The 26,821-nt window shown below is 44.0% G+C and overlaps 1 protein-coding gene across 1 annotated transcript; it reads left to right on the top strand.

The window, feature by feature from the left end:
• The first annotated feature begins 1,009 nt into the window (after nucleotides 1–1,009).
• LOC138260338 (acyl-coenzyme A thioesterase 5-like) lies at nucleotides 1,010–26,402 on the top strand. Its single transcript, XM_069208750.1, has 3 exons — nucleotides 1,010–1,653; nucleotides 8,200–8,402; nucleotides 18,297–26,402. The coding sequence occupies exons 1-3, from the start codon at nucleotides 1,107–1,109 to the stop codon at nucleotides 18,867–18,869; spliced, it is 1,323 nt and encodes a 440-aa protein (XP_069064851.1). The 5' UTR covers nucleotides 1,010–1,106; the 3' UTR covers nucleotides 18,870–26,402.
• Nucleotides 26,403–26,821: the final 419 nt, after the last annotated feature.

The following is a 26,821-nucleotide window of genomic DNA, read 5'->3' as shown; positions in this document are numbered from 1 at the left end:
CCTCGTCCATATTGTACAGTTAACAGCAAAGCAATCTATGAGGTAAAAAGGCGATACAATTAAACATCCATTTAGTTGCTGATTTGTACGAAGTGAAACGATGGGTATTAATCCAGACTTCCCCGCTTAATGAAATTGTGTGATCTTAGGCAAATAGTTTATTGTCCCGATATTCCTTTTCTTCAATGGCAAATGAGAAAGCACTTTCAAATATGAGTTCAGAATACGAGCTGTACAAAAACGTATTATTTTTAATTTAGTAGACTGTAATGTTGCTGGCATTCTCGCCAGGATGGGTGCAGGAACAGTTCTAAGTTGATGATTAAAAAATATCACTTTTAATAAGTACATCTCAGTGCACTGATATAAGGTGCTATATTAAAGTCACGCTTCCACGTGTTAAATAAATACACTTTTTAGAATTTCGAAGATTCCTTATCAGCCTTGCTGCATGAGTTAGATGGAAACATTTTGGGGGCTCGGCTCGTGTACGGGCTCTTCGAGCCAAGCCAGACCAGTGCCTCGGAAGGCTCGGTTCGCCCTGTTCTTGTATTGGCTGGCACACTCTTAGTCCAATTTGTGGTATGGAAATACCTCGTTATTCGTCCAAAATGGCAGACACATTTGTCGCGTCTGATCTGTGTGTTATCTGTCCTATGAGTTCACTCAGCTGCAATGAACATACTTATATGGTGGCTTTGAACCTCCGCCAATAACTGACCAAGAAATATTAGAGAAAAACGATATTTAATTACACACCCTGGGGTCTTAATCTATGTTTTGAAAATTAACGTTTAAATATCTGATTACAAATATACATCGTCATTTAAAGCACGTCAGGTACTTCGAGTTTTTCTTTCCCGGTAAACAGATCGTAGGGATTCAGGGCAGAAATGAGCCGTGAGTATAGATAATACCAGCGGCAGGCTGACATTTTCTGGCTTTGCAGAGAGTTTGGTTGTACTTCTTCCATTTCCATGGCCCTGTGCTCGTAGGGAGTTGACACCGAGTCCCTTTTCTATGTTTAGAATGGACGGGCGAAAGTCCAAAGCAGTCATCCCTATCCTCGTGCAACAGTGGATACAGAGTAAACTTCTCGGTGAAACATGCTGCGCGTGGCTGCTGCCCGCGCCTGGGACCTCTGCTCCAGGACTCTGAGCCTGGGCTCCCCGAGGACCGTGGCTAGCATCACTGTGCACTGCCCCAAGCCGTGCCTGGCAGATGAGGCTCTGGGGATCAGAGTGCAGGGGCTCAGCCCCCAACAAAAGGTGACCCTTAGGGCTCTGGTCGAGAGTGAGGAGGAGGTCCTGTTCGACTCATGTGCCCACTACCAGGCTGATGGGCAGGGAAATATTGACCTGGCCAGAGACCCCTCCTCAGGTGGCCATTACACCGGAGTGGAGCCCATGGGACTGCTCTGGAGCCTGTCACCAGCAGCGCTGGAGCACCCGTATGAAAGGCTGGAAAAAAGAGATGTCATGAAGACCCCCATGATCCTGGAGCTTCTAGTCCACCAGGGTCACAGTCAGCCCAAGCGACTCCCCGGGCAGGTAATAGCAAAAGCGAAGACGGAAAGGTGGTTTGCAGCTCCGGGGGTGCAGAGGATTAGACTGAGAGAGGGCGCTGTGAGAGGAAGCCTGTTTCTGCCTCCAGGTAACTGAAGCACGATCTGAAACCTTCTAACCGTGATAGCATTTCTGTCCCTAAAACGAGTACGTTCGGAGATATCACTTGTCACGGGGGTGATGTGGCCGCCCCTTTCACTCCATGTATAATTTGCCTCTTGCCTTCTGGTACTTACAGTTTTGATGGGTCCCCTATGGGCTGCAGCATGTCTTATGCCACCCATGGGAGCCCATGCAAACTGTCTGCAGGCCTCCCATTTGCAGCCTGCGTGAAAAGGTGCATGCACCCTTTCACTGTTGGTCAGTATTCCAGGTCACACCCCTATGGTAGGCCCTTGCAGCCCAAAGGGCAGGGTGCACATCCCTGTGTGTGCGCACCCATGCATGAGCAGAGGTGCACAAACAAACTCCATTTCCAATTCCTTGGACTTCGTAAGTGCAGGGATGCCTTTTTAGCAATGCACTTTGGTCCAGCTATATAACGGTAACTCCAAAACTACGCATGTTTGGTATCAAACATGTCGTAAACTTACCCCAATACTGATGCCAGTATGGGTGGCATGAGTCCATACACTGTTGTAATCTAGTTTGGTGTTCCTGAAATAAAGTATCTTTACTTTAGCAACACTGTGTGGTCCTTTTAGGTGTGATAAGTTACTGTGTAACTACTGTGGTATTGCAAGTGCCTCACACTTCTCCTAGATACGCCTTGGCTGCTCACCACAGCTACCACTAGAGAGCCCTGGCTATCAGGACACTGTAAAACTATCTAATAAGGGTTGCCTGGACCCAGTATAAGGTATAACACCATAGGTGTCTACCACACACTGGGCCAGCCTCCTACATTGGTGGTGCAGCAGTGGGATACGATACTTGCAATTGCTTTACCACTCTGTCATCAGTGACTTTCCACAGGAAAGGTCAATACTAGTCCTGAGGACACACTACACTTGGTAGTAGAGATTTCTAGATTTCTAGTTTAGATCAGTTGGGGGGGGGGGGGGGAACATAGCCCTTTCTCTAAACTTTTTAGAAACTCTAGAACCTTAGAGCAGGTAGGTGCACTCACACTACTCTAGGTAACATGCCTTCAGCAGTGGACACAACCCAGGCCCCAGAAGCCAAATATGAGGGCCTCACCTTCCAGGAACCGATGGAGGTATGTTCCTATAGAAAGCTGAAGACAGGGTGAAATTCCAACAAAACTCTACTCCTGGGATTGCTAATCCTATATGACTTCCAACACCCAGAGGGTCAGGAAGAGAAGGACCCTCCAGTGTTAGAATAGGTTTAGATTCTTCTGGGGAGGGTCAGGAGGATACTTGGGAACACTATAGTCCTATTGGGAACACTCATGGTAGTGAGAAAGGGGGATATACAAGTAGGCCCACTTTTTCTCCTAAAGGGTTGGTGCAAACGGTCCCCAGGAGGAGGGCTAGATACTCCTCATCTGTCTACACCTGTGTCTCAGCAGTGTCTGATTAGACTAACCACTCTAGCTCAGGGGGGATCCCTAGACAGGGAATTCAGTAGACTGAGACTAAAAGAGGCCAGACTGAGGCTGCAGCAGCAACAGTTCGCTCTAGATAGGGAGGCCTTGGCAGTGGAGAGGGAGAGATAAAATTTGGGGACGACAGCCCCCTTGGTGGTAACAACAGCTATAGAGAGACCAGGGTCAGGGAGGACTCTTATAACTCCATGAATGTTAGCAAGATAGTCCCCCCCTTATAAGGCTGGGGATGGCATCAACAAGTGGATCACTGCCTTGGAGAGGGCCTGTAGGGTTCAGAAGGTCCCTCAGAGACAGCGGGCAGCCATCTTGTGGCTTTCCTTTACTGACAAGGTTAGGGACAAACTCCTCACTGTCAGGGAGGAAGATGCAGACAATTATCAGGCGCTTAAGGATGCTCTCATTGAGGGATTTGGGTGTGATCACAGAAGAGTATAGGATAAAATTCAGGAGAACCAGGAAGGAGTCCTCCCAGGATTGGGTATGTTTTGTGGACAGTTCTTTCAAGGCCCTGGAAGGCTGGTTACATGGCAGTAATGTGTATGATTATCGGGGATTGTACAATCTTATCTTCTTATGAGAGAACACATTTTTAATAATTGCATTTCTGACAAAGTGCATCAGCATCTGGTGGACTCCTATCTGACCACTCCCCAAGAATTTGGGAAGATGGCAGACTAATGGGTTTGCACCAAAGTGGGTAGAAAAACACACTGGGGTTGACCGGGAGAAGAAGGATTCTTCCAAAAATCAGGAGGAAGGTGAGGACAAATCAAAAAACAAGAAAGAGACTTCATCAGGCCTACAAAACTCTTCTGGGGGTGGGTCTAAATCCTCTTCCTCTTCATCCTGCCACAAGAAACCTTGGGTAGACAAAAAGGCCATAGGGCAGGTGACAGCACCTATCCTAAAAGAGCACTAAGCCTGATACTACCACTTCTACCCCTAACGCCCCTAGCAAAAGCACTGGTAGTAGTAGTCAGTCCAAGGGTGTAGCTGGGTTCTCCTCGGGAACTGCTGTGGGCTCTGGGTTAGTCAGCGAGACCACTGAGGCAGTTCTGGTCTCTGACGGTGGCATTGACCTTGCCAGCCTAGCTGCTTGTCCCCTTATATGGGTAAGTACAGGCGGCATCCCCTTATCAATGGTGTTGAGGCTTCGGAATACAGGGACAAAGTTGCCAGTGATCACAGATGTGACTGGAAAAACTGGTGTCTCCTGAACAACACCTACTTGGTCACACTTACCAAGTCACTGGCGCTCACAACAACACGAAGTGCCACCCCATGGCTTTTGTTGACCCTAGCTTGGGGGAAAGTCTACTTGCCCTAAGAAAGTTGTAGTCTCTTCTGACCTGCATGTAGAGTGTTTACTTGGCAATTATTTGGAGACCTCAGACTGGGCTGAAGTGGAGTTGGAGGCCCATGCAGTAATGCTGGGCATCCCGCTGCATATCTTTGCACTGACAAGAGCACAGACCAAGGGACAGGGAGAGTAGGGAGCACTGGAGCCTGTTAAAATGGCCCAGGAGACTCCCAAAAAGAGAGGCAAACAGGGTAAGAAATTACCCCGTCCAGGCTTCAGGTGAGGATCCCACTCCTCAAGGAGAGAAATCCCCTCCCTTGGGTACCTGGATACTATTAGCATCTCTGCTCATCTACACCTAGTACTTCCGTTACATGTACCCTATGATGACTAGCCATACCTTTGTACCTCTATCCCTACTAAACATATTTGATTAGTTAATGACAGTTTGCATAATGCAGACAAATCCCTAAAGAGTGACACAGCGCTTCACATTAGCAACAGATACACACCAACCATATCAAATGGGTAATACACAATCAAATTGTGTCCCAGGTTGCAAATATAGGGTATGAGACATTATATATGCTTGCAGCAGACAATTAGAGATCACAAAGCTTTTGCATAAAGATCCTCTTGATATGGTACCAGAATGTTCTAGCCAAAATATTGTCTATGTTGAACTATGTTGTCCTAAATATAATTTACAAAAGTATCACATCATTAGAGTTATAGAAATCTAAGCCAGTGTGACAATATTTTTGCAAATAATATTTTGGACACAATATTTCTGTCAGAAAATATTTTTACTAACGATTCAACCATCTGGTCATTACGTTCTTGATGTGACGATCTGTTGTTTCTACAAAAAAAGAAAAAACCTCTGAAAAGGGGCTTTAAGCCCGCCCATTACTTATGTTCGGTTGGCTTCATTGTCAAAGTTATTTTCTTCCTTTTCATTGGTAAGCGCATGTCTCCACATGTCTGCTTCACTTTGTCTCTGTGTCTATTTTTTCCCCCAGAGCACAAACCAAGTACCAATTGATTTCTTGATTAATGTTCTTCAACGCTGTTTTCACTCGGATTGTGGTACTTTTTTGTTAGTTTATTGTTTCTTTGTATGTTCTTTTTACACGCTTATTTGCTGCTCTTTCTTGTTTTTTAGCTGCTTTTATACCCCTTTGTTTTTGCTTTTTCATCTTGGGCCCGCTGCTCCCCTCACTCGTTTACTTTCCAGATTTTTCAAACTTCACTTTCTAGTAAGCCGTTCTTCTCTTGATAGACTTTTTTTGAGCCGCATAACAACAAAATTTGTTAAATTTGAACAGTTTATGACTCGTCATCATTTTGATTCCATTCCCTGTGATGTTGGCTTCCTACCCAATTGGAAAGCCCAAGTAAGTTACATGTTTTTAAATTGCACCAACTGATTGTATCAGTGCTTGCCTAAGTGCATGTGTATGCTTGCTGTTAGCAGTTTATAGGTTGTACGCCTCCATAACATGCGATACCATACTCATACCATAATATACTATTCAATAACAGGCACCACACCAAACTGTACTATACATATAATCAAACATAACATATTATACAATAACAAACCGTACCATAGCATACTAGACAATAAAAGGCCAGGCCATAACATACCATACCATTACAGCCCATACCATGAATACTATAAAATTATAGGCCATACACTACCATACCGAACAATGACAGGCTGTACCATATCACATTATACAATGAAGTCACCATCACCTCCCTTTATCTCTACCCACCCTAAACCCTCATGTCACTCCTACCTCTCTTTACCTCTACTCATCCTGAATCCTCAAGTCATTCTCTATTTCTTTACCTCTACTCACCCCTGAACCCTCAAGTCACCCTCGCCTCCCTACATCTTTACCCAGTCCTGCACCCTCAAGTCAACCTCACCTCGCTTTACCTCTACCAGTCCCTCAACACTAAAGTCACCCTTACCTTCCTTTACTTCAACCCATCCCCAAACACTAAAATAACTTTTTTTAAACAACATGAAAAGTATGTTATTTAAAAAAATACTCACATGCATGGTAAAGCACTGTGTGGTAAAGGTGCAAATACCTGGATGGCAAAGACTGTGTGGTAAAGGTCATGCATGATAAAGGCTTGAAGGTAAAGGCTGTTTCCTCTCAGGCAGGGCACACATGTTTTGAGGGCACTTTTGGTTGTTTTATTCCCTTAAGGATGTTTTCTGGGCACCTTTGCCACTTTGACAGTTTGCCACCCTCCCTACCCACTGCCCTCCTTATCCTATACTTTAGGTGTCTTCGGAGACCGTGCATGCACTGTCGCTTGCAAGACATTTTGTTTACTTAGGCTTCTTAGAGCCTATCCATTGCTTAAGACTAGTTTGCTGCATCGTCACTCTCTCATTTCCTACCTTCTCCTTGGTCAGCAAGTGTCAGCTTCACTTCCTTTTTGTATGTTTCTCTCTACACTGGAGCAGTTCACAAGTACTGCGTCCCTTGACTAGTGTCCTTCCACTGCTCGCCGCTTTCAGAAGTACTTTCTTTGCCCTTTTTCTTGCACCCCTTTTTATCCTCCCCCTCCTTAATTTTTGCTTGCTCTTCCACTGCCCACCCCTATCTCTTCTTTGCTTTCCCATTGCTGTCCTGCCAGGAAAAAAAGAACCCAAAAAGTCATGCCAGTGGGTGTCAACATGGTACAAAGATGCAAACAGCACTTCACTCCCTGCTGTGCTTGGCTTGTTTGGCACTGTCTTCCTGTAGGGCCCTAACTTCTAACTTCCCCTCGAACATAAGAACATTAAACTTTTTTTGTGAAGGCAGAAAATAATTCTATACTAAGAAAACGGGTAACTGCCCCTCGTGGTCAGCGCTGGCCACATCATAGCACTTTTTTTTCCTTTTAGCCATGCAGCATAGCAGCCACGCTGCTGTACAACATGACAAAACTAAATTGACAGCGCCAATTGCTGTCCCATAGGCGAGACCGATTGGCTTTGCCAGTGATGTTTCTACTTACGATTCTCAGTCACCAGAGATATCCTGATCTGAGTCAGTGGGTACAGATCAACAACTTCTGAGTCTGCTGCACTAAAGTTCAGACATCGGGCTGCCAATTTGTGTCTTCTCTTTTTAGGCAGCTACTAAAGGCCTACCGATTTCAGAACTCAGATGCTAGGCATTCTTCCTTATTTACAGTGTACCATAAAATGCTGTTAGTCGTTTGTGCACGAAAATGTGTCACGTCTCACTGCTACCTGTAGCACTTTAGTGGCAATGTAAAATTACACATACTTTTAGTACAAGGAAATGGTTTCATGACAGTATTCTGCAGCTCTCTGTGTAGGCGATTATTATGGTTGCAACCATGCAACACCATCCTTCTACTCAAGACAGGACTTTAAGTTCAAAGCCAGTTGGAATTATTCAGCTGTATTTCTTATATGGAAACAGCTCTTTTCGAAGACTGACAGCTTCTGTACAAATGTATTATGATTTTTAATATGTTACTTCTTTAGCTTCATATGATGTATCTTCCATAGACTCTTAAGGCCACAAAGAGAGGGTTTTAACACGGGGGGTTCTCGCTACAAAATAGAACGCGTTGTGTCCTAGCATCAGGCCTTGTTCTTAGTACTTTTGCCTTCACCCTCAACTTCAGCTCATTTCAAACTTGAATATCTACTTTTTCAGTAGGACCACCCGCGTTTGACAATACATGATCTACCTTTACATGGTCTGATTTTGCAGGTGATGGACCCTTTCCTGGTGTGATCGACATGTTTGGCGATGAAGGAGGTTTTCGAGAGTACCGATCCAGTCTGCTCGCTAGTAGGGGCTTTGCGTCCCTTGCGCTGCCGTACTTTAACTTTGAGGACCTGCCACCAACGATGAAGGATTTTCACCTTGAATACTTTGAAGATGCAGCAAAATTTCTGCAGCGGCATCCAAAGGTAACAAATAGCAACACATGTCTACATTGTGTCCTAATTGCATCCTTATGTAAATTAAAACTCCTGTGTTTTTAACAGTCATGATGACAGTAAGATCTGTATTTTTGTCATAACTCAAACCATACTGTAGAACACAGTTTCAAACTGTGTATTATTATTGGCTTAGTCCTAGTAACTGTAGCATTTTTGACGACTACTGAGAAACCTTAGTTTGCTCTCTAAAAGGTGTCTTCTACTATGAAGCAAAGAACAGGAAACATGCTCCCCTTCGCTCATGAAGCTGCCCTACACATGCTGCACATGAACAACTTGGGAAGGGTGTAGAATCCATTAAAAACCGGCGAGCCACATACTGGCCGAACAGCTGAAGCACATACTGCTAACCAATATTATGTATATGAGCTCTAAGATGACACTGGCACGCTAACATGTTTTCTATTCTGATCTCTGAGACATACCTTGAAAATATTTCAGGAACATTATAATGGTGTATAAACTGTATTTCTTAATACACAACTACACCAAAAACACGTTTGTAAGTACATTAGAGGCTGCAAAGTTATGGAACAGTAGTAGGGTGTACAGTGGTTTACTGCTGTGATATGTATGTGGCAGAAAAGAGACCAGTTCAAAGGAAAGAGGGGTGTTGTCTTTCAGGAATTGTGGGATTCAGCCTTAAGACATATCATCAGAATGCCAGTGGACCAGAGATCTGTTACTACTTGAATAATCGATGTTACTGACACCAAATTTATGGTGTCAGGCTGATACCTATTAAAATTGATTATTTTATCTTAATGATATAATCTTTCTATTGTTGACAAGAGTTGCTGACCTTCAAGTGTGTTGTGTGTGGTGTTCAGAAAACGGAGTGAATTAAAGTTAGGTGATTCCACGCAATATTTAAGCAAGATGGATTTGTCACATGACTTTCCTGTGTAAGGCAAGCATGATACATATAAACTAGGACTTCTTCTATGTAACATGAAGGGAACTAACAGAGTGTTTATGTGTATGTCCCAGGGCCTAGATAACTAATATTTTAAGTCAGTGGGTCTTAGCCTTTTGACTTATGTGGACCCCCATGAAATCATTACTGGAACCTGGGGGCCCCCACTAAATCATATTTGGAACTCGGGGTCCCCAAATGAATCATTACTGGAAGCTGGGGAACCAGGCCTAAGCATTTTTGAGGATTTCAACTGCAAAAAAAAAACACCAAAAACTACAGAAACAAGCATTAATGAAACAAATGCATCAATAATGAAATATTTTTATATATATATATATATATATATATATATAACTTATATAATGTAATTTTAATGTGGGGGTTGGAGCTTTTCTATATTCAATTCAGGCCACTCTTCGTCCATACTATATTCTGTTTGATGCACATGCACTGCTCCCACAAATCAATATGAGGATGCTAATTTAACTTTTAACCTCCAATTTCAAACTTCTTCACATCTAAAGAACATTTCGTTTTTACATTTTGCTTCTTATTTATATACACTTTATTAATCTATTAATATTATTGAATTGAAGATATGGAATGCTGCACAAAAGCTCCCCGTCCCCTCTACTTAGAAAATCATTCTGGAGAAAGGAATAAAGAGACCCTGGAATTTGAAGGATCACAGACACAGACACCTGTTGCAATAGGGAATATGTCAGAGCGCCATTATCTTGCTTGTAGGACCAATAGCTTTCTGATGTATAAGAAGATACTTACATGGCGTGGCATAACATAAGGAGACGACAAACAGCTTTGCTAGTACAGTAACCACAAGGCTGATAAAATATGTATGTAGGTGTTTGGTAGGGATTAGATTGATCTATTAATTGAAGTAAGGACGCGTAATATGAAATGTTTTTTTTTTTCTAATATTAATTTTATTGTTTGCAATGAGGGGTGAGATTACTATAATAGCCATCATTCTGGTACATGAGATGTATGTGCTGACAGTGCATAATAAATGATGTCTTATAGTAGAGTACCGACGTGTGTGCGCGTGTGTACACGTACTGTGTCCGCGGCGAGTCATAACACCCTGAATCTGGATGTGTCTAGCTCGTCCTAGAGCACAGTGAGAGACACCTGTCTGATTTCTTTTTCTCCAGAGGGGATTCAACACACATTATCCCCTTAGGGCTGAGGAGATCTAACCAGGTGTGTCCCCTCCCACACTAGGAGGTTCATTACAGTGGCACCATTCTTCAAAAAGAGAAGATGTTGTCCAACAATAAAGCAAACATTCGGCCTCATGAAAAAAAATCACTATAGCCGATTGATCAACAATAGTTTTTATACCTAAGCAGTGTACGCAACAAATGTATGAATAGTACAAAGGTCAATAAAAAATAATGATTTATTGCAGCAGCATATAAGATTGGTAGTAATCCGCCAGGGAATGCGTCCGATCAGAGAGCAGTTTTCAGGGACACACAAGAATAAAAAGCATATGAGAAGAACTCGCAACAAAAGGGACTTGTTTCCACGTTGATAACTGCAGGTTTCTTCATTAACGTGGCCTGGATAATGTGTAAAAATTCTAATCAGAATGCTCTCTCAATTCTGAAGCAAACATATGGGCTCCAAAGCTGATCAGCCATTTGAGATAACACTGTGTATCCTTTTGCTTTCCATACTAATGCTACTTTTAATCCCTAATGTGTTTTGGATGATATAGTATAAATATTTTAACTACTCTCCCATGAACACTAGAGCATTTCTCCACCTTAGTGAATGAGGTGCAGGCAGCGAACTGTGAAACAGGAAGCAGTGGTTTCCACTGCCTGGTTCCAAACTGTTTCCTGCAGCTAACTAGAGATTCTGAGATAAATATATGCACTTTAGACAGTGTAATCTCTTAAAAACAGTTGCACAGCTCTGCTGTTTTCTAGTACACTTCTTCCTGATATGGCGCTGATGTAGAACACCCATTGCAGAAAAGTAAAAAGCGGTGAGGGCAAAGGGAGGGTAGTAGAGAGAAATAGAAGGTAAGCAAAGAGAGGGCGTGCCTTTAACTGTTTATTTTATGATTGTGGTACTCTGTCTCTCTTTTTCTCTCTTCTCTCACCTCTCTCTCTACTTATTACTAAAATGTTTTTGTATGTTTTATCTTCAATATGGACACATCATAAAAAACAGTGACACAGTCACTGTTAGCAGCATGATAACATGTAGCTTGCAGTTATGCCAAAGTGTTGAACGTACAATACATGGTACCATTATCTCCAAACATAGTCATACAGTTACCCCAGTGGTAACCAGGAACCCCCCATAATTAGGGCTCCAGGTTTGCTGGTATTTATTTTTTGCCATTTCCATCTGTGTTTATCCATATTTAATTTTTGCAAACGTTATCTGTGTTTATCCGTATTTATTTTCCATTACCCCAGCTCCCTGGACCATGCCAGGATTGTGGGACCAAGAGCTGACATCCATTGGATATCAACTCTGCGGTTGGTCAGTAAGAGCCCAACTGAGCAAATCTATATTTCACCCTACCATCCTTGGGACACAGGATGAGGCCCAGCAGGCAGTGCTTGGCTGCAATCTCAAGGTGAATCTTGGCAGTCCACTGCAAGCGTCGGGCCACCTCCTGCCAATACTGGGCTAAACTACCACAACTCCAAATTGTGAGAAAAGGCCTTTTTTGGCATGGTTAGCCCCCACTTTTTGCCTGGGATGTGATGTAGCCTCAAAGTTGTTCGTGCCCAGGACCCCTGCTAACCAGGTTCCCTGGACCAGATCTCTTTCCCTAAAGCTTTTGTGATGCATTGGAACAATTGGCAACACCTTTAGCTGCCACTGTAATTCCCTAGTAAATGGTACTAATGTACCGAGGGCAAGGAGTGCTGAGGTACAGATTGTGCCACCCTCTAGGGCCAATCATCCATAAGCCCCCAGCACCGTCATTGTAGGTTGAATGTTCTGATGCAATTGTAAAAGACAAACTCGATATGGCACAAAGCCTGTGTGCCCTGTCCCCTATACACCGCATGCACTATAGATAAGTCACCCCTCCAGCAGGCCCATATTGAGTGAGTTTTGCTTCTCCCCTGCATGTGCTGCTTGGATCCTCAGATTTCTAAACGCCTCCTGCTTCCATTGGAACCCAACCTGTGACAAAGCCTTGAGGGGACTAACTTCTATGCCCCCCATGAGGATTATTAATGATTGATCTTGATTTACCCAGAAACCAGATGCCTCACCGATTCCCAGCAGCTCCTACAGACGGAGTGGCAGTGAGAGCTCAGGCTGTTGTAGGAAAATGTGTGTGTCATTGGCATATAAAGATGATCTGTCGCTCCCACACACATGGCCTGTCTCCCCAGCTCAGCCCGCAAGTTGATTACTAGGGACTCCACCGATAGGGTGAACAGCAATGGAGAGAACAGGCAACCCTGCCTTGTACCCCGCTCTGTGGTCCAGGCATCTGATACACAGGTGCCTGACCTGACCCATGCCGATGGGCTCGCACAAAGTAGGGGAACCATGTGACGAATACAAGGCCAAATTCCATCTGCCTCAGCACCTCCCAAAGGTATCCCCAAATCAGCGTGTCAAATGTCCCCTCAGTATCCATGGCAATCAACGCCTCCTCCATCATCCAACCCCACATGGAGTGTAAGACATGGGTCAATCTACGGATGTTCATGAGGATGTTGCATTGCGGGATGAACATGCATTGATTATCTTGGATTAAGTTGGGGATTACTGTCTTCAAACAATTAGCTAGGGCCTTTGCTAGTACTTCAACATCTGTGTTTATCATAGACAATGGAAGGTATGATCCCATTTGTGTCAGGTTATGCTCCGGTTTAGGCAATTTGATAATAAGAGCCTCCTGAATGGATCTTGGCAGTCTACCTGACTGTCGAGCTTCCCGAAACACCTCCAAAAGCCTATCAATTAGCAAACCTGAGTACCTTTGATAAAACTCAGAAGGAAGTCAATCTATGCCTGTTATCTTGCAGCGGGGCCTACTCTTTATGGTGTTCAGTAATTCCTTCCTAATGAGATCCTCATCCAAGGTGGCCACCTGCTCCCTACATAGGGTTGGTAGAAGAATCAGCCCTAAGAGATCCGTCCCGGCGATATCTTCCAGAGCATTCAGTCTCTTGTAAAAAAACAGACAGATGACGCAGTTCGCTATTGAATGCTGCCTGTGTAATCACTAAGGGGATCATTCCAACCCTGGCGGTCATCGACCGCCAGGGTGGATGACCACGGAAGCACCGCCAACAGGCTGGCGGTGCTTCCCTGCCCATTCTGACCGCGGCGGTAAAGCCGCGGTCAGAAAAGGGGATCCGGCGGGAAACCGCCGGATTTCCCCTGTCTGGGCTGAATCTCCATGGCGGCGCTGCTTGCAGCGCCGCCATGGAGATTCCGACCCCCTTCCCGCCACCCTGTTTCTGGCGGTTTTTACCGCCAGGAACAGGATGGCGGGAACGGGTGTCTTGGGGCCCCTGGGGGCCCCAGGACTGCCCATGCCACTGGCATGGGCAGTGCAGGGGCCCCCTAACAGGGCCCCAGCATGATTTTCACTGTCTGCTTAGCAGACAGTGAAAATCGCGACGGGTGCAACTGCACCCGTCGCACCCCTGCAACACCGCCGGCTCCATTCGGAGCCGGCCTCTGTGTTGCAGGGCCTTTCCCGCTGGGCCGGCGGGCGCTCCTTTGGCGGGCGCCCGCCGGCCCAGCGGGAAAGCCAGAATGGCCACCGCGGTCTTTTGACCGCGGTGCGGCCAGATGGCGGTGACCGCATGGCGGGCGGCTACCGCCGCCCGCCGCGGTCAGAATGACCGCCTAAGTCTCCCTGGTGGCCCTGCACTGCCATGATTGTGGGTGGGGGCTTCTCACGTCACAGGAGCCAGGCCAATAGCCTCCCGGGCTTATTGCCCTTCCAGTGTAACCCCTGTCTGTAGCCGCTCCGAGTGAACTTGTCAAGTGGGTCCCCTTTGGTGTGTCACTGTCTGCGCCGCCAAGTAGGAGGACTGGCTGTCATTAGTGGCCCTATGTAAGCAAGCTAATTTCTGCTCTACTTCCTCAAAGGTTGTTTTGCAGTTGGTGTTTGACGCTGTATGTCTTTGTGAGATGCTGCCCACTCAGGACCATCTTAAGCGAGTCCCATTCCAGTGCCCTCGTGGAAGCCACTCCCCAATTCTCAGCAAAATAACCAGTTAGCATCACACTGATATCTGACCGGAAATCAGTGTCTTTCAAGGTTTCTAGCTGGAGTCGCCAAGTGGGGATGGGTGGTCAGGCGCGAGCCCAAGTGTACGTAAGGAGCACCGGTGCGTAATCAGTTAAGAACCTACCCAGCGGCTCCACCGACTGTATACATTTCCCCAGCGCTCAAGAAACCAATATCAAATCCAGCCTGCTATACATATGGTGAATTCCCTGCCCAGACCAGAGGGATGCTCGTGTTTGGGGCCAAGAGAGCTCAGAGCCTCTAAAAGTAGCCCTAATTGTCATGGTAAGGGGCATAGACATTTAACAGGCACACCTCTGTGCCATCCAAGTGCCCACAGATCACGACATATCTCCTCGCTACATCGGCCTGAGACTCGGTGCTGAAACAGATCGCCTGGAGCTATCTATATAGATACACCACTGGCATATGTTGAGTAGGAAGAGAAGTACAATTGGCCCGCTATTTTTTCTTAAGTTTGGCAGCCTCTTCTTCAACCAGATGGGATTCTTGTAAAATTGTTATACCCATCCTGTGCCCTCTTAAATAGGTGTGCACTCTATAACACTTGGTGTAATCAAGCAGGCCCCTGGTGCACCAGGAGATGAGCATCACTGTACCTGCCATGCGTACGAGTGTCCCTGCCACCACAGCCCCTTCCCACCAGAAACAGAGGTCATGAGAGCCCCTGTTATGTCGGCACCATGCATACCATCCTGTACTGTTTTTAAAAATGTGTGCAGTGTCCGACCATACTACATACTGTTAACAAAACAAACAAAAAAACACAAACCCAACCAAACCACATTCCCTCCCCCACGTAAGTACCTACAATCTTCAAATCACAATGTCACCTTATACCCATAATAATCAAACTCTTCCCCTCCTCCCTCTCCCCCAGTATCACATTCCAAACCTCAGCTGTGTGATCTAACAGAGTATACTTAGAAACAAACACAATGGCAGGGGAGACCTGGCACCCGCTCACACTCAGAGCTCTCCGTGGGGTCATACCTTGGTAGGGAAGGGTCGACGCAACAGCAGATCCTGTAGTGTTACAACAATAGAGTCAAATGCTGTTGGGGGTCATGGATCACATCTCTGCAACCCCAGGCATCACCTGCGCTTCTTACTAGGTCCTTGTAAGTTCCCCACCGCCAACATGCCACTCACTATAAATTAACAATTGGTCTGTGGATATGTTACTTTTTACTTTATGATTCCTCCTTTACCAACATTAACTTTGCCTCCACTAGACTCTCCCTTCTCATATTTGGCTTGAAAGTGCAGGTCTACAATGTAATGTCAATATGTGCTTGTTGATGCTTTTGAAGTCATTGCAGCCCAATTTGCCCTCATTCCTCAATGCCCCTGTAACCTTCCTGCCTTCATCTTATTAAAGAGCAAAATGTGGTTTGATACTGTTTTTCCAACTGATTGTATCGGTCTATCTCGTACTGTATAATTATTTGGTCCCCTGCAGTCTTCTGCTACTGTTGGTACCCTATTTGCCTTGCTCTATCTATATTCAGTTAGTTGTTGGCTAAGCGGAGAATTGCTGTGGGATGATGGGGACCAGACACCCAGTCGAGGCACTGTGGGTTATGGATGTGCTGAAGTGGGGGTGGCAGAGGAACAGCACATTTGAATGTCACGCACCGAAGAGAAGGGCAAGAAGGACCTGGCGGCCTGGGGGAAGGGGGGCGATGTTACACTCCTTCAACAACTGGGAGGAGTCAGGATCCGATAGAGATTTAGGGGGTTATTCCAATTTTGGAGGAGGTGGTAATCCGTCCCAAATGTGACGGATTTACCACCAGCCGTATTACGAGTTCCATAGGATATAATGGACTCGTAATACGGCTGGTGGTATATCCGTCACTTTACCGTCACTTTTGGGACGGATTACCACTTCCTCCAAAGTTGGAATAACCCCCTAACTCGGTTACAGCGGAGGACCTGGTCACTGAACATGCATGTTAGGGGAGGAAGTTCTGACAGAGGGGGCTTCCTGGGAACTGTAGTCTCTGGAGGATGTTATCTATCTGGTACTGACGCTGGAGATGCTACTTGAACTGTAGTCTCTGGAGGATGTTATCTACCTGGTACTGATGCTGGAGATGCTACTTGCTCCTTCGGGGTGTGGCTCAGTCGCGCGACGGGCTTGGGGGTAATTGAGATGTTCTGTCTTTATACATTGCACCACATGTTAAGTTTGTTTATTATGATGTATTTACAAAAATGCACAAATAAAGGTTTAAAAAATCTATATTCATTCAGTTAGACATTCAGCCCAGCTTTCTACTGGCCTGTTTCGATTGTATAGTGCTCTGGGCTTCGTGTAGTCAACATTTTACAAGAAAATATATAAATAAATAATTGGGAGACTCCATCCCTTTCTTTAGCTGCAGTAACTCATGTTTCAGCTTCGCAAAAGAAAGAAAATGTTACCTTTCTTCAACAATAATGCACTCCGGTTTGTGCCACCAAACGCTGACCGACTGAAACTTTGATCAATGTTATGGCATTTAATTTTTTCGTGATGCAATAAAACGTTGGTTGTAAGGCGGCAAAACGGCCTTAGGAGCATCTAGGAGAGAATGTGTTGAGGGCTGTCAGTGTGTGGTGATAACATTTAAAACTAAGAGCTATCTCGACCCAGACCCACCCACCGCTGATAATAATTAACTGATGGCCATCTTGAAACTGATTTAAGAGAAAAATCTTAAAGTTAGACTATCACTAAATACAGAACTAGAAATATCAGAAACACCCTTTATTTAATTCACAAGCATCGGTCTGCAACAAACAAAAGAAACAAGACATGTTTATCATAGATACAAACTTTACATTGTTTCATCAGTACTTACATATTTCGAGATAAAATAGGCTATCACTGACAGATGTGTTTGTATTTCTTCTCTTTCTATGGTAGAGGGCAGAATTGCATGGAGTTACAAACTTGGTCATTCTTTTTATGTGAGTAATTGACTTCCTTTCGTCTGCCCCTTTAGCCTTCTAAGTGTGGGCTATGGACAGGCATATCATGCTATCGGCTTGCAAGGGGCTACCTTTCTGGTACTTCACTTCCCACGGCATGGCGGGATCGGGAGATGTGGGGTTGCTAGAGGTGAATTGGTGGATGTGAAACAAAACGTGGTTGAAAGCTGGTGGTAAATGGTTGTGCTTTAATGCATTATCAAAACTTGAGATTTGGTGGAGAGTAGTGTGTGGTGGGTGATTAGGAAAGCGAGAACTACAATAGGGTGAAAAGAAAGTAAATAGTTTTTAATTATTATTGGTGGTGAGACACAATAGTTGGACAAAACCGGAAGGATAATCCACTGCATCAAGGGGGAGATGGCTGCAAAATGACTTCCACCACCCCACCCCCTTCTGATAGCTGCAGAGTGGTGACAGGTATCCTACTTACTGATTGATTGACTACATTTGGATATAACTCAATAAGGAGATTATTTGTTGTTTCTACTCTGCCTGTGGCTTCTCGCTTCTCAAGAAATGGGGTTTAGGAGAACAAATGAGTTTTTAGAGTGGTCCTAAAATATGCAATGACAAGTTGAAGATATGCATTTACAAACAGAAGAAAAATATAAATCTGGCATGCTGGCTTACAGTTTACGTACCAGAACCTGCATGAAGTCATTGTTTTTTTTGTGTGTTTTTTTAGGTAAAGGGTCCAGGTGTTGGTGTCATTGGGACTGGCAAAGGTGGAGATCTGGCGCTGTCTATGATTACCTTCCTATCACAAGTGGTTGTGGCCATCAGCATCTCCGGCTGCTGCTCCAACACTGCTGCAGACTTGTTCTATGGTGAGAAAACCTTGCCGGGGCTGCGCTATAATATGGACAAGGTTCAGATCTCTGACACCGCTGTGTTTGATGTCTATGAGTCCTTAGATGACCCAATGGATCCTGCGAACAGTGAAAGTATCATACCTTTAGAGAAAGCTGATGGTCATTTCTTGTTTGTGGTGGGAGAAGATGACCGCAACTGGAAGAGCTCCCTATATGCACAAATTGCCATTAGTCGCCTCCAGGAACATGGAAAACAGAACTTTCAGCTACTGAGTTACCCTGGCGCCGGACACAGAATTGACCCTCCTTGTTCCCCTTTTTATTTGGCAGCCAGAGATAGGGTACTTGGGGTACCCATTCTGGGTGGAGGTAAGGTGCAAGCTCATGGTCGTGCCCAGATGGACTCTTGGGAGAAGATTCAGGAGTTTCTGCGATTACGTTTGTGATGAGTCAGAGAAGTGTTATAAGGTTTGTCTGCTTTCCTGTGCAAACTCATTGTAATTGCCAGTAGGAACTGGATCCAATGCTCTAGTACCGATTGATTTTGCATTGATGTCTTCTTCAACTGCTTCATCAGAGTTGTACAGATACCTGTTAGAAATGGGGTCTCTAGTTGGCAGTCCGTTTACACCTTGTCCAAGCAGGGACCCTCATTTAGTTGGGGTAAGGGAGTCACACAACTAAGCTAACCCCGGCTCACCCCCTTGGTAGCTTGGCGTAAGCAGTCAGGCTTATCTCAAAGGCAATGTGTAAGGTATTTGTACACACAAACACACACAGAGTAACACGGTGAATTCACCACAAAAGTGCTCAACACAAATTTAGAAAAATAGCCACTATTTATCTTAGTAAAACAAGACAAAAACAACAACAATCCAACATACACAAATAAAGTTATCACTTTTTAAAGGTTTAGTCAGTTGTTGTATCCTTATAAAACACAGTACCTTGGATGCGTCAAAAACGAAGATGATGTGGCCCGCAAAGGGGGTGATGCGTCGAAAATGCAAGCATTGTGTTGATTTTTTTTCCCGCTGGACAGGTGATGTGTGGATTCTTTTCCCGCCCGGCTAGCGATGCACCAATTCTTTTCCCGCCCGGCTGGCGATGCACCAATTCTTTTCCCACCCGGCTAGCAATGCATGGATTTTTTTTCCTCCCGACTAGCGATGCATTCCTGGTTACGGAGCAGCGTTGATGTAGAGAAATGATGGTGCATGGAAAATCCAGATGCACAGCAACGATGGATCCATGCTGAGGCAGGTGATGTGTTGATTTTGAAGCTGCAAGACGGGCGCTGCGTCAAGTTTTCAGCTGTGGTGCAGGTGCTGCATCGATTTTTCTGCCACAGCGGCCTCAGTGTATAGATTTTCACTCCGGTTACTAGCTTCCACTTCTAAGGGACCAGGGACTGGATTCAGCACCACTTAGCAAGTCAGGACTCTCAGCATAAGAGCCCAGGCACTGGCAGATGAAGTCTTTGATGTCCCTGAGACTTCACAGCAGGAGGCAAGCTCTGTTCAAGCCCTTGGCGAACCTTGGAAAGTAGGATGTTGAAAGCAAAGTCCAGTCCTTTCACTTCCAGGACAGAAGCAGCAGGCCAGCACAGCAAAGCAACCGGCAGAGTGGCAGTTTCTCCTACAGCATCCAGCTCTTCTTCCTGGTAGAATGTCCTTAGACCAGAAGTGTTCTGAAGTTGCGGGGTCAGCCTTCTAATACCTATACTGATTTCTGCCTTTCAAGTAGGCAAACATCAAATGGAAGTATTTGTAGTGCACAAGACCCTGCCTCTCCCTGTCCTGGTCCCAGACACACTCCAGGGGGTTTGAGACTGCTTTTTGTTAGGCCAGGCACAACCCTATTCAGGTGCAAGTGTCAGCTCCTCCCTCCACTGTAGCTCAGGAAGACCCATCAGGTTATGCAGGACACACCTCAGCTTCCTTTTGTGTGACTGTCTCAAGTGAATTCACAAACAGCCCAACTGTCAATGTGACCCAGACGTGTATTCGGCAACCAGGCAGAAATACAGAATGGTTAAGCAAGAAAATGCCCACTTTCTAAAAGTGCCATTTTCAAACTTACAATCTAAAAACCAACTTTACCAAAAGATGTATTTTTAAATTGTGATTTCAGCGACCCCAAACTCCACATCTGGATTTGCTCCCAACGGGAAACTGCACTTAAAAGATATTTCAGGGCAATCCCCTTGTTATCCTATGGGAGAGAGAGGTCTTGCACTAGTGAAAAACAAATTTAGAAGTATTTCATTATCAGGACATGTACAACATACCAGTACATGTCCTACCTTTTAAATACACTGCACCATGCCAATGGGGCTGCCTTGGTCCTACCTTAGGGGTGCCTTATATGTAGTAAAAGGGAATGTTTGGGCCTGGCAAGTGCGTGCACTTGCCAGGTCGAACTGGCAGTTTGGATCTGCGCAGACAGACACTGCAGTGGCAGGTCTGAGACATGTTTACTCTTGTGGGTGGCACAACCAGTGCTGCAGGCCCACTAGTAACATTTGATTTACAGGCCCTGGGCATCTCTAGTGCACTCTACTAGGGACTTACAAGTAAATCGAATATGCCAAACATAGAGAAAACTAATCATCCCAATTTATATAGAGAGCACTAGCACTTTAGCACTGGTAAGCAGCGGTAAAGTGCCCAGAGTCCTAAAGCCAACAAAAACAAAGTTCAGCACAGGATCATAACAGGAGGTCAGAAGCAAAAAGTACAAGGGGAACCATGCCAGAGCTGACAGGTCCAACAATACTTTTGGGAAACTTAATGGTTATTTGTTTCCAAACTTTTTTGGACCTTAAATGAATGCTTGGAAAGAAGACTCAAGAAATAGAAAATTCTTACTAACTCCTGCCTTAAAACATCAAATACTCCAGGCTTTAATACCTTTTTTTCAGTGAGTCTAATAAAAAGCATCAAGGCACACAGGGTATCATTACATTTGTCAATTATTTTGTGAGTAGTAGCGCACCTGGTAGATACGGAAACACTCTGGTGCAGTATTTACCATGTGTGGTGCACATCATTCTGATATAATGAGGACAGAATGAGCTACCATATACATTACTTGCATTTGCACACTGTATTACAGCAGTGTTGCATCTTTGTCATCGTTTTGGGGGCCAAATTGCGCCACTAATTTCCTGGTGAAATGCCTAAGGAAAACGACAGAGGTGCAGAAATTTGTGCAAAACTACAAATCACATTTTGGGCACAAACCGCTTTTTGCAACCAAATCTGGATTTGGGTAACATTTGTAAAGACATTCCTAAAACGTAGTGTAATAAGAAGACATATGATTGTAGCAGTTTTCACAATAACCATTTGCAGATTTTTTTAGTTTACTGATCAACAGAAGGCAGAGTTGTGAAATGAGGACTTGCTGCCACTTGTACTTTTACACTAAAGAAATGCATATCCGTTTTATTATGCCCACGAGTTTCAACTATTACTAACTTATGATTAACTTATGACTTCTGTTTGGTGAATAGCCATTGCACCTGATTAATACTGCTGCAGCAAAATATCCTAGGACGTTATCCTTCTCACTTTGTCCCCTCCTACTTTGACAGTAACCTCTCTAGTGCCTGGCTTTTCCCACTCTCCTCACTGATTGGACTGAACTGCTCTGGTAGAGGATGGTGAGGTCCAGGAGATGTGCAAAAGAAAACACCTAGCATTAGAATATTTAGATCCTTCAGAAATATATGGATATCCACTCTTAGTCTCACACACCTTCTGAAGTAGGGCTATCTAGAAGTTAAGCACAAATGTTTCTTATTTGTCTATTTTATGATAAATAAAATAATGTCAGTGCCATCCGTCCAGTTTTCTGCTATGTTTTGCTCTGCCTGCTACTCTGCAGGATCCTGTTGCAAGTGTTTCAGCAAATCTTCCTGTATTGAGGATGCCCATTGGCATGCAGACAGTCAGTAATCAAGTGAGTAAGGAACGGTGGAAGGACACAAGGGTGATCTGCAGTTTTTTTCTTTTGATATAATTAATATGCCAGCTACCACTCCTTGATTCCACTCCCCCCACAGTGCACAAGTTAAAGGTATGGTATAATGTTGGGTACCTGTATGACGCGACTTAGACTGCTGTCTGTGGTGCTGCAGCTGTACATAACACACCAAGGCATGATGGAAACTGTTCAGCTGAAGCCAGGGTGATTGTTGGCTGGAAAGCTACCCTGACTACCACATCCTAAGTGTTCTCCTGAAAACCCGTCTACTGCGCCTTGCACACTGAAGAAGTATGATAGAGCCACAGGTGAAAGAAATACATGTTTAATCAGATAAAATGTCCCTAACAGCAGAAAGGGAACCACACTCTACAAGACGACGAAGCAACTGGCAACGGTAAACACAGAACGATTTAAACCATTACAGTCTGGAGTTCAGCCAACGAGGTATGCTCACGGATGAGCTTGTAAGTGAATATCTATATGTGTCTATAAAGAATAAACACCATCCTCAAAAAAGGAAAAATAACATACAAATCAGCACACATGTTTGATTAATAGGGGCCAGCCAGTGTTTGCCCAGTCCTACACCTCTAATAACTTTCAAGAATTAGGCATTCTCGAATGTTTGTTTGTTTTATGAGGTCAGCTTTGGTTCGACCTCTTGTGACATCATTCACCAGATGGCTCCTTTAAAAGACTTCCAAGAGTTGAAGATACGAGATGTGCTTAAGGTGGTCCCAACTATGAGATGATAGGAGCAGGGCTGTACCGCCCATTGTTTTCACTTGTCATTTCCCTGGTAACCCTTAAATGCTGTTTGTGTGACAGGTGGGCACTGCTGGCTCCTGCCACTTTCTCCAGCTTTCCCGGGTAGTTCCAGCAGGAGTTTCAGGAGAGAGAGGAAAGATAATGGAGTGAGGAGGAAGGGAGAAGGGCTAGTTTGAACATTTTGCTTTTGGCTCCCAGTCTGGCCCTGGGCCAGAGCTATACTTTCAATGAAGTTAGGCACAGTTATCCTGTGATCTGGTAGTCAGCAGGTGAATCTAATAAAAGTCTAACTGTGCTTTTAATTACCAATGTCATTCTCAAAACAGTTTCTACATGACATGATAATGGCAACATCTGCAAGCCTATCTTACTTTCATAGTTAAACTGATCTGCCGATCGGAAGTACCGATTGCTTTAGATTGACCTGTAGTAAAGCGTCCCTTAACTGAACACGTCACTCCAGATTTGGCTTCTTTACACTGACTGCTTGTGATAAACGTGGTTAATGTTAAAACTTTTAATTTTTGGCATTCCTGGGCTATGCATATCTCCTGCACTTTAATACTGGTCATGGTGACTGCCTAGGCATTGCTAGGTAATCACATGTTCTATAAATACCATTAAAGAATTATACACGGTTCTAAGAATGCCCTTTTCAACTGAAAGTGTAACATTTCCATTCCTAATGATTTCTTGAACCGTGATTGTTTTCGGGTTAAATAATAATTTGGGATAGAGTATGTATGTTGAATCTATGTTGCATTTCTGTAGCGTGAACCTAGCTACAAGCCAGTTGAGCACCGCACATGGCTGCAGACATGCACAAAGTTGGCAAGGGATAGGAGAGGTACTGAGTTTATGGATTGTTATTGCATTGTAATGTGTTGCTCTATAAAGAAGAGCTGAATCTTCATCTCTTTCCTAAACTGGTGCAGTGTTGGGGCTGTCCTGATGGATACAGAGGTGTTGTTCCATATCCTGGCTGCATTGATGGCTGCCTTGTTTTTTTATTTTTTATGTCATATTGTCATCTACTAATTACTTTTTGCTTTTATGGTGACGGGGGAAGTCACCATTTATTTGAAAAGTTTTAGGCCCCATTAGTCCCATGTATGCTGTTCCTCCATTGTCTTGGTTTGCTCATGGACCAGTCAGTAGTGCTGACTGTAAGCTGTGGTGGGTTTCTGGAGGTGATTGGTCCAGGATATGGCCATCCTCTTCTTTGACTTTAAGGAACGGAATTAACATATGAAACCATTTTTGGGAATGAGGGATTTTGCGAGTTCTGCTTTCAGAAAGGCATAGTGACAGAAGATCCTGAGGCACTGGAATCGTCATTGGAAGAAGATTTAATTATCTCACAAATTATTGGACAGCTCCAAGACACCTGTTCTCCAGGGCTGGGTGGCCTAGGTGCATAGCCAGCCGATTGCAGTGCATTCCTTCGCTAGCCACAGACCTGGCTTTGCAAACCTGTGTTGGGTCTTGCCTTTCTTCAGTCTCCAGACGACCTCTAATCGGCCTTTCTTAGGGGAAACCGTGCTCTTTAATTTTGTCCCTACTTTTTCACAGAAACACGATACAGTGTCACAGTTTCATGTTAGGTGTATGAATAGGGATTTGTGGTCCCCACCTGTGGAACAGGCTTCACACAAGTCGAAGTAGATTTTGTTATGTTTTACTGTCGTCAGATACTGTAAGTGTGGTGTAGGAAGTCGAATTGTAAGAGCACCAGGATGCCTTTTGAAGGCAGACTTTTGTAACAATTCTTCTGCCTGATGAAACTCTTTTGACTCAACTTAATCTTCACCTTTGTGTTTGCTCTGACCTAGAAAAGGTGTCTCTTTAAAAAACATTTTTTAATGAAATTAACAGTCGTAAACGTGAGATTGCCATTAACTATTCCAGAACAGGCTAGAGAGTAGTGGCCAAATGATTTGTTGAATCATTTATTGATTTCTTTACAGGCAGCAAGAGTGAGTGTGGTCTAACTCAAATGAGCTATTATTGCATGGTTCTTTGCCACATTGGTTATTGCACATAAAGGAGCGTACAAAATAGTATCACTGGTGCCTATAGGCCTGTGAGCTTCACGAATTCCTTATTTTGGGAAGGAGCTCTGATGTACTGACTTTCTTTTGTCCTTAGGTGTACCATGGACCTAATCTGTACAGACACAAATTGGTTCTGTCGGATAGATAGAACGTCCAATCAGTTGTATCATTTATCATATATAAAGATGCTTACATAGCTAAAGACAAATCTAAGTGTTAATAAATAATGAAAAAAGAACCAGTTTTGCACAATTTTAGGGAAATCAATCATTTGTCCCTATGAACAGTGCTTGAAATGGAAAAAATTAAGTGCAGGTACTCTGTGCCAGAGTACCTGTTTGTTTCTGAGAAGTGCCAGTACTCTCCAACTAAAAGTATTATGTTTTTCTTGAGATGTGCCGGTACTCCCCCTCTCAAACTATAAAAGTGCTGGCACTCCGTACCGGACAGTACCGGCCTATTTTAAAGCACTGCCTGTGAACCATATTGATGGGTGTTCGAATTTCTCAGACTTGAAAGGGCTAAGTCCAGCAAGTCTAGGACAAAACTGGTTGAAATTGCATACACTGCTCATTGATCTCATGTAATATTTTTTCCAGTGCTGAAGAAAAAGAGAATGTATGTATGAAAATATTTACTCAAACATACTTGTATATCCAAGGGCAGTGAATTGGAATTCCAGAGCATGAATGGCTTTGAACGTTTATGCTTACTCAGAAAATTACATTTGTTGTAGGTTTTCACAAACTTTTCCACAACCCATTCCCCTTTGGACACGTCTGGATGGTGTCCATGTCTAGGATGGGAAAGGAAGGGCTGTTCTTTCCAAATAGATGGGAGTGTGGAAGAAGTTCTTCTATGGGCAAAATATTTCTTTCTCCTTCAACAAATGTTTTGCTGTTCAATTGCACTACTTTGTTACATTTCTACATGCATAACTGTGCACAGTATATATTTATAAATGCCAAAAACTTCTCGCATGGGCGTTAATAGGAGTTCATAAAAGAATTTCAATACTTCATTGAAATGTTGTGTGAGAAAACGCTGACTGCGTGCAGCCAAGCATCATTTGATCCAGGGATTGCTTTCTAGAATGCAAGAGTTTGCAGACGTCAATTTGTTTTAACCGGGTATTTTAACAATAAAATGTTCCTAAACCAGAAACTGGTGTCACCCATTCTTTGACATTGGCGATGAGGATCGGATAAATAACAGGTTATGGATTTGATTTCTTTTAATATATATTTTTTATTAATTCAATGTATTAATGTTATTTTCCCCATAAGTTAACTAACAAAGAAAGGACACAGCTTTAACTGGACTCAAGAATGTGAAGAAATTTCAACAGAATTTTAAAAAATGGCATCAGCAGAAACATGGCTTATTTTGATTCAAGTGTATGCACTGAATTAGCTGTAGAAGCAAGTCCAGTTGCATCAGGAGCAAGTTTGGCATAACACAAATCAGGAGAAGATTTTTCAAGACGTGATGTCTTATGCAAGCAGAAATCTAACTATAGTAGAACAAGTGTATTCTCAAACCGAAAAGGAAAGCCTTGCCATTGTTTTAGCCTGTGAATAATA

The sequence above is a fragment of the Pleurodeles waltl genome, chromosome 9 (assembly GCF_031143425.1).
Source record: "Pleurodeles waltl isolate 20211129_DDA chromosome 9, aPleWal1.hap1.20221129, whole genome shotgun sequence".
In the NCBI taxonomy this organism is placed as follows: domain Eukaryota; kingdom Metazoa; phylum Chordata; class Amphibia; order Caudata; family Salamandridae; genus Pleurodeles; species Pleurodeles waltl.
Note: the sequence above shows the minus strand (reverse complement) of the source record. Positions and strands in the feature narration are given on the sequence as shown.

Excerpts from the sequence above, each read along its gene's own strand:
- LOC138260338 (XM_069208750.1), top strand. The coding sequence starts at position 1,107 with ATGCTGCGCGTGGCTGCTGCCCGCGCCTGGGACCTCTGCTCCAGGACT. Across the intron at positions 1,654-8,199 it reads AAGCCTGTTTCTGCCTCCAG|GTGATGGACCCTTTCCTGGT; the intron begins GTAACTGAAGCA and ends CTGATTTTGCAG. Across the intron at positions 8,403-18,296 it reads TTCTGCAGCGGCATCCAAAG|GTAAAGGGTCCAGGTGTTGG; the intron begins GTAACAAATAGC and ends GTGTTTTTTTAG.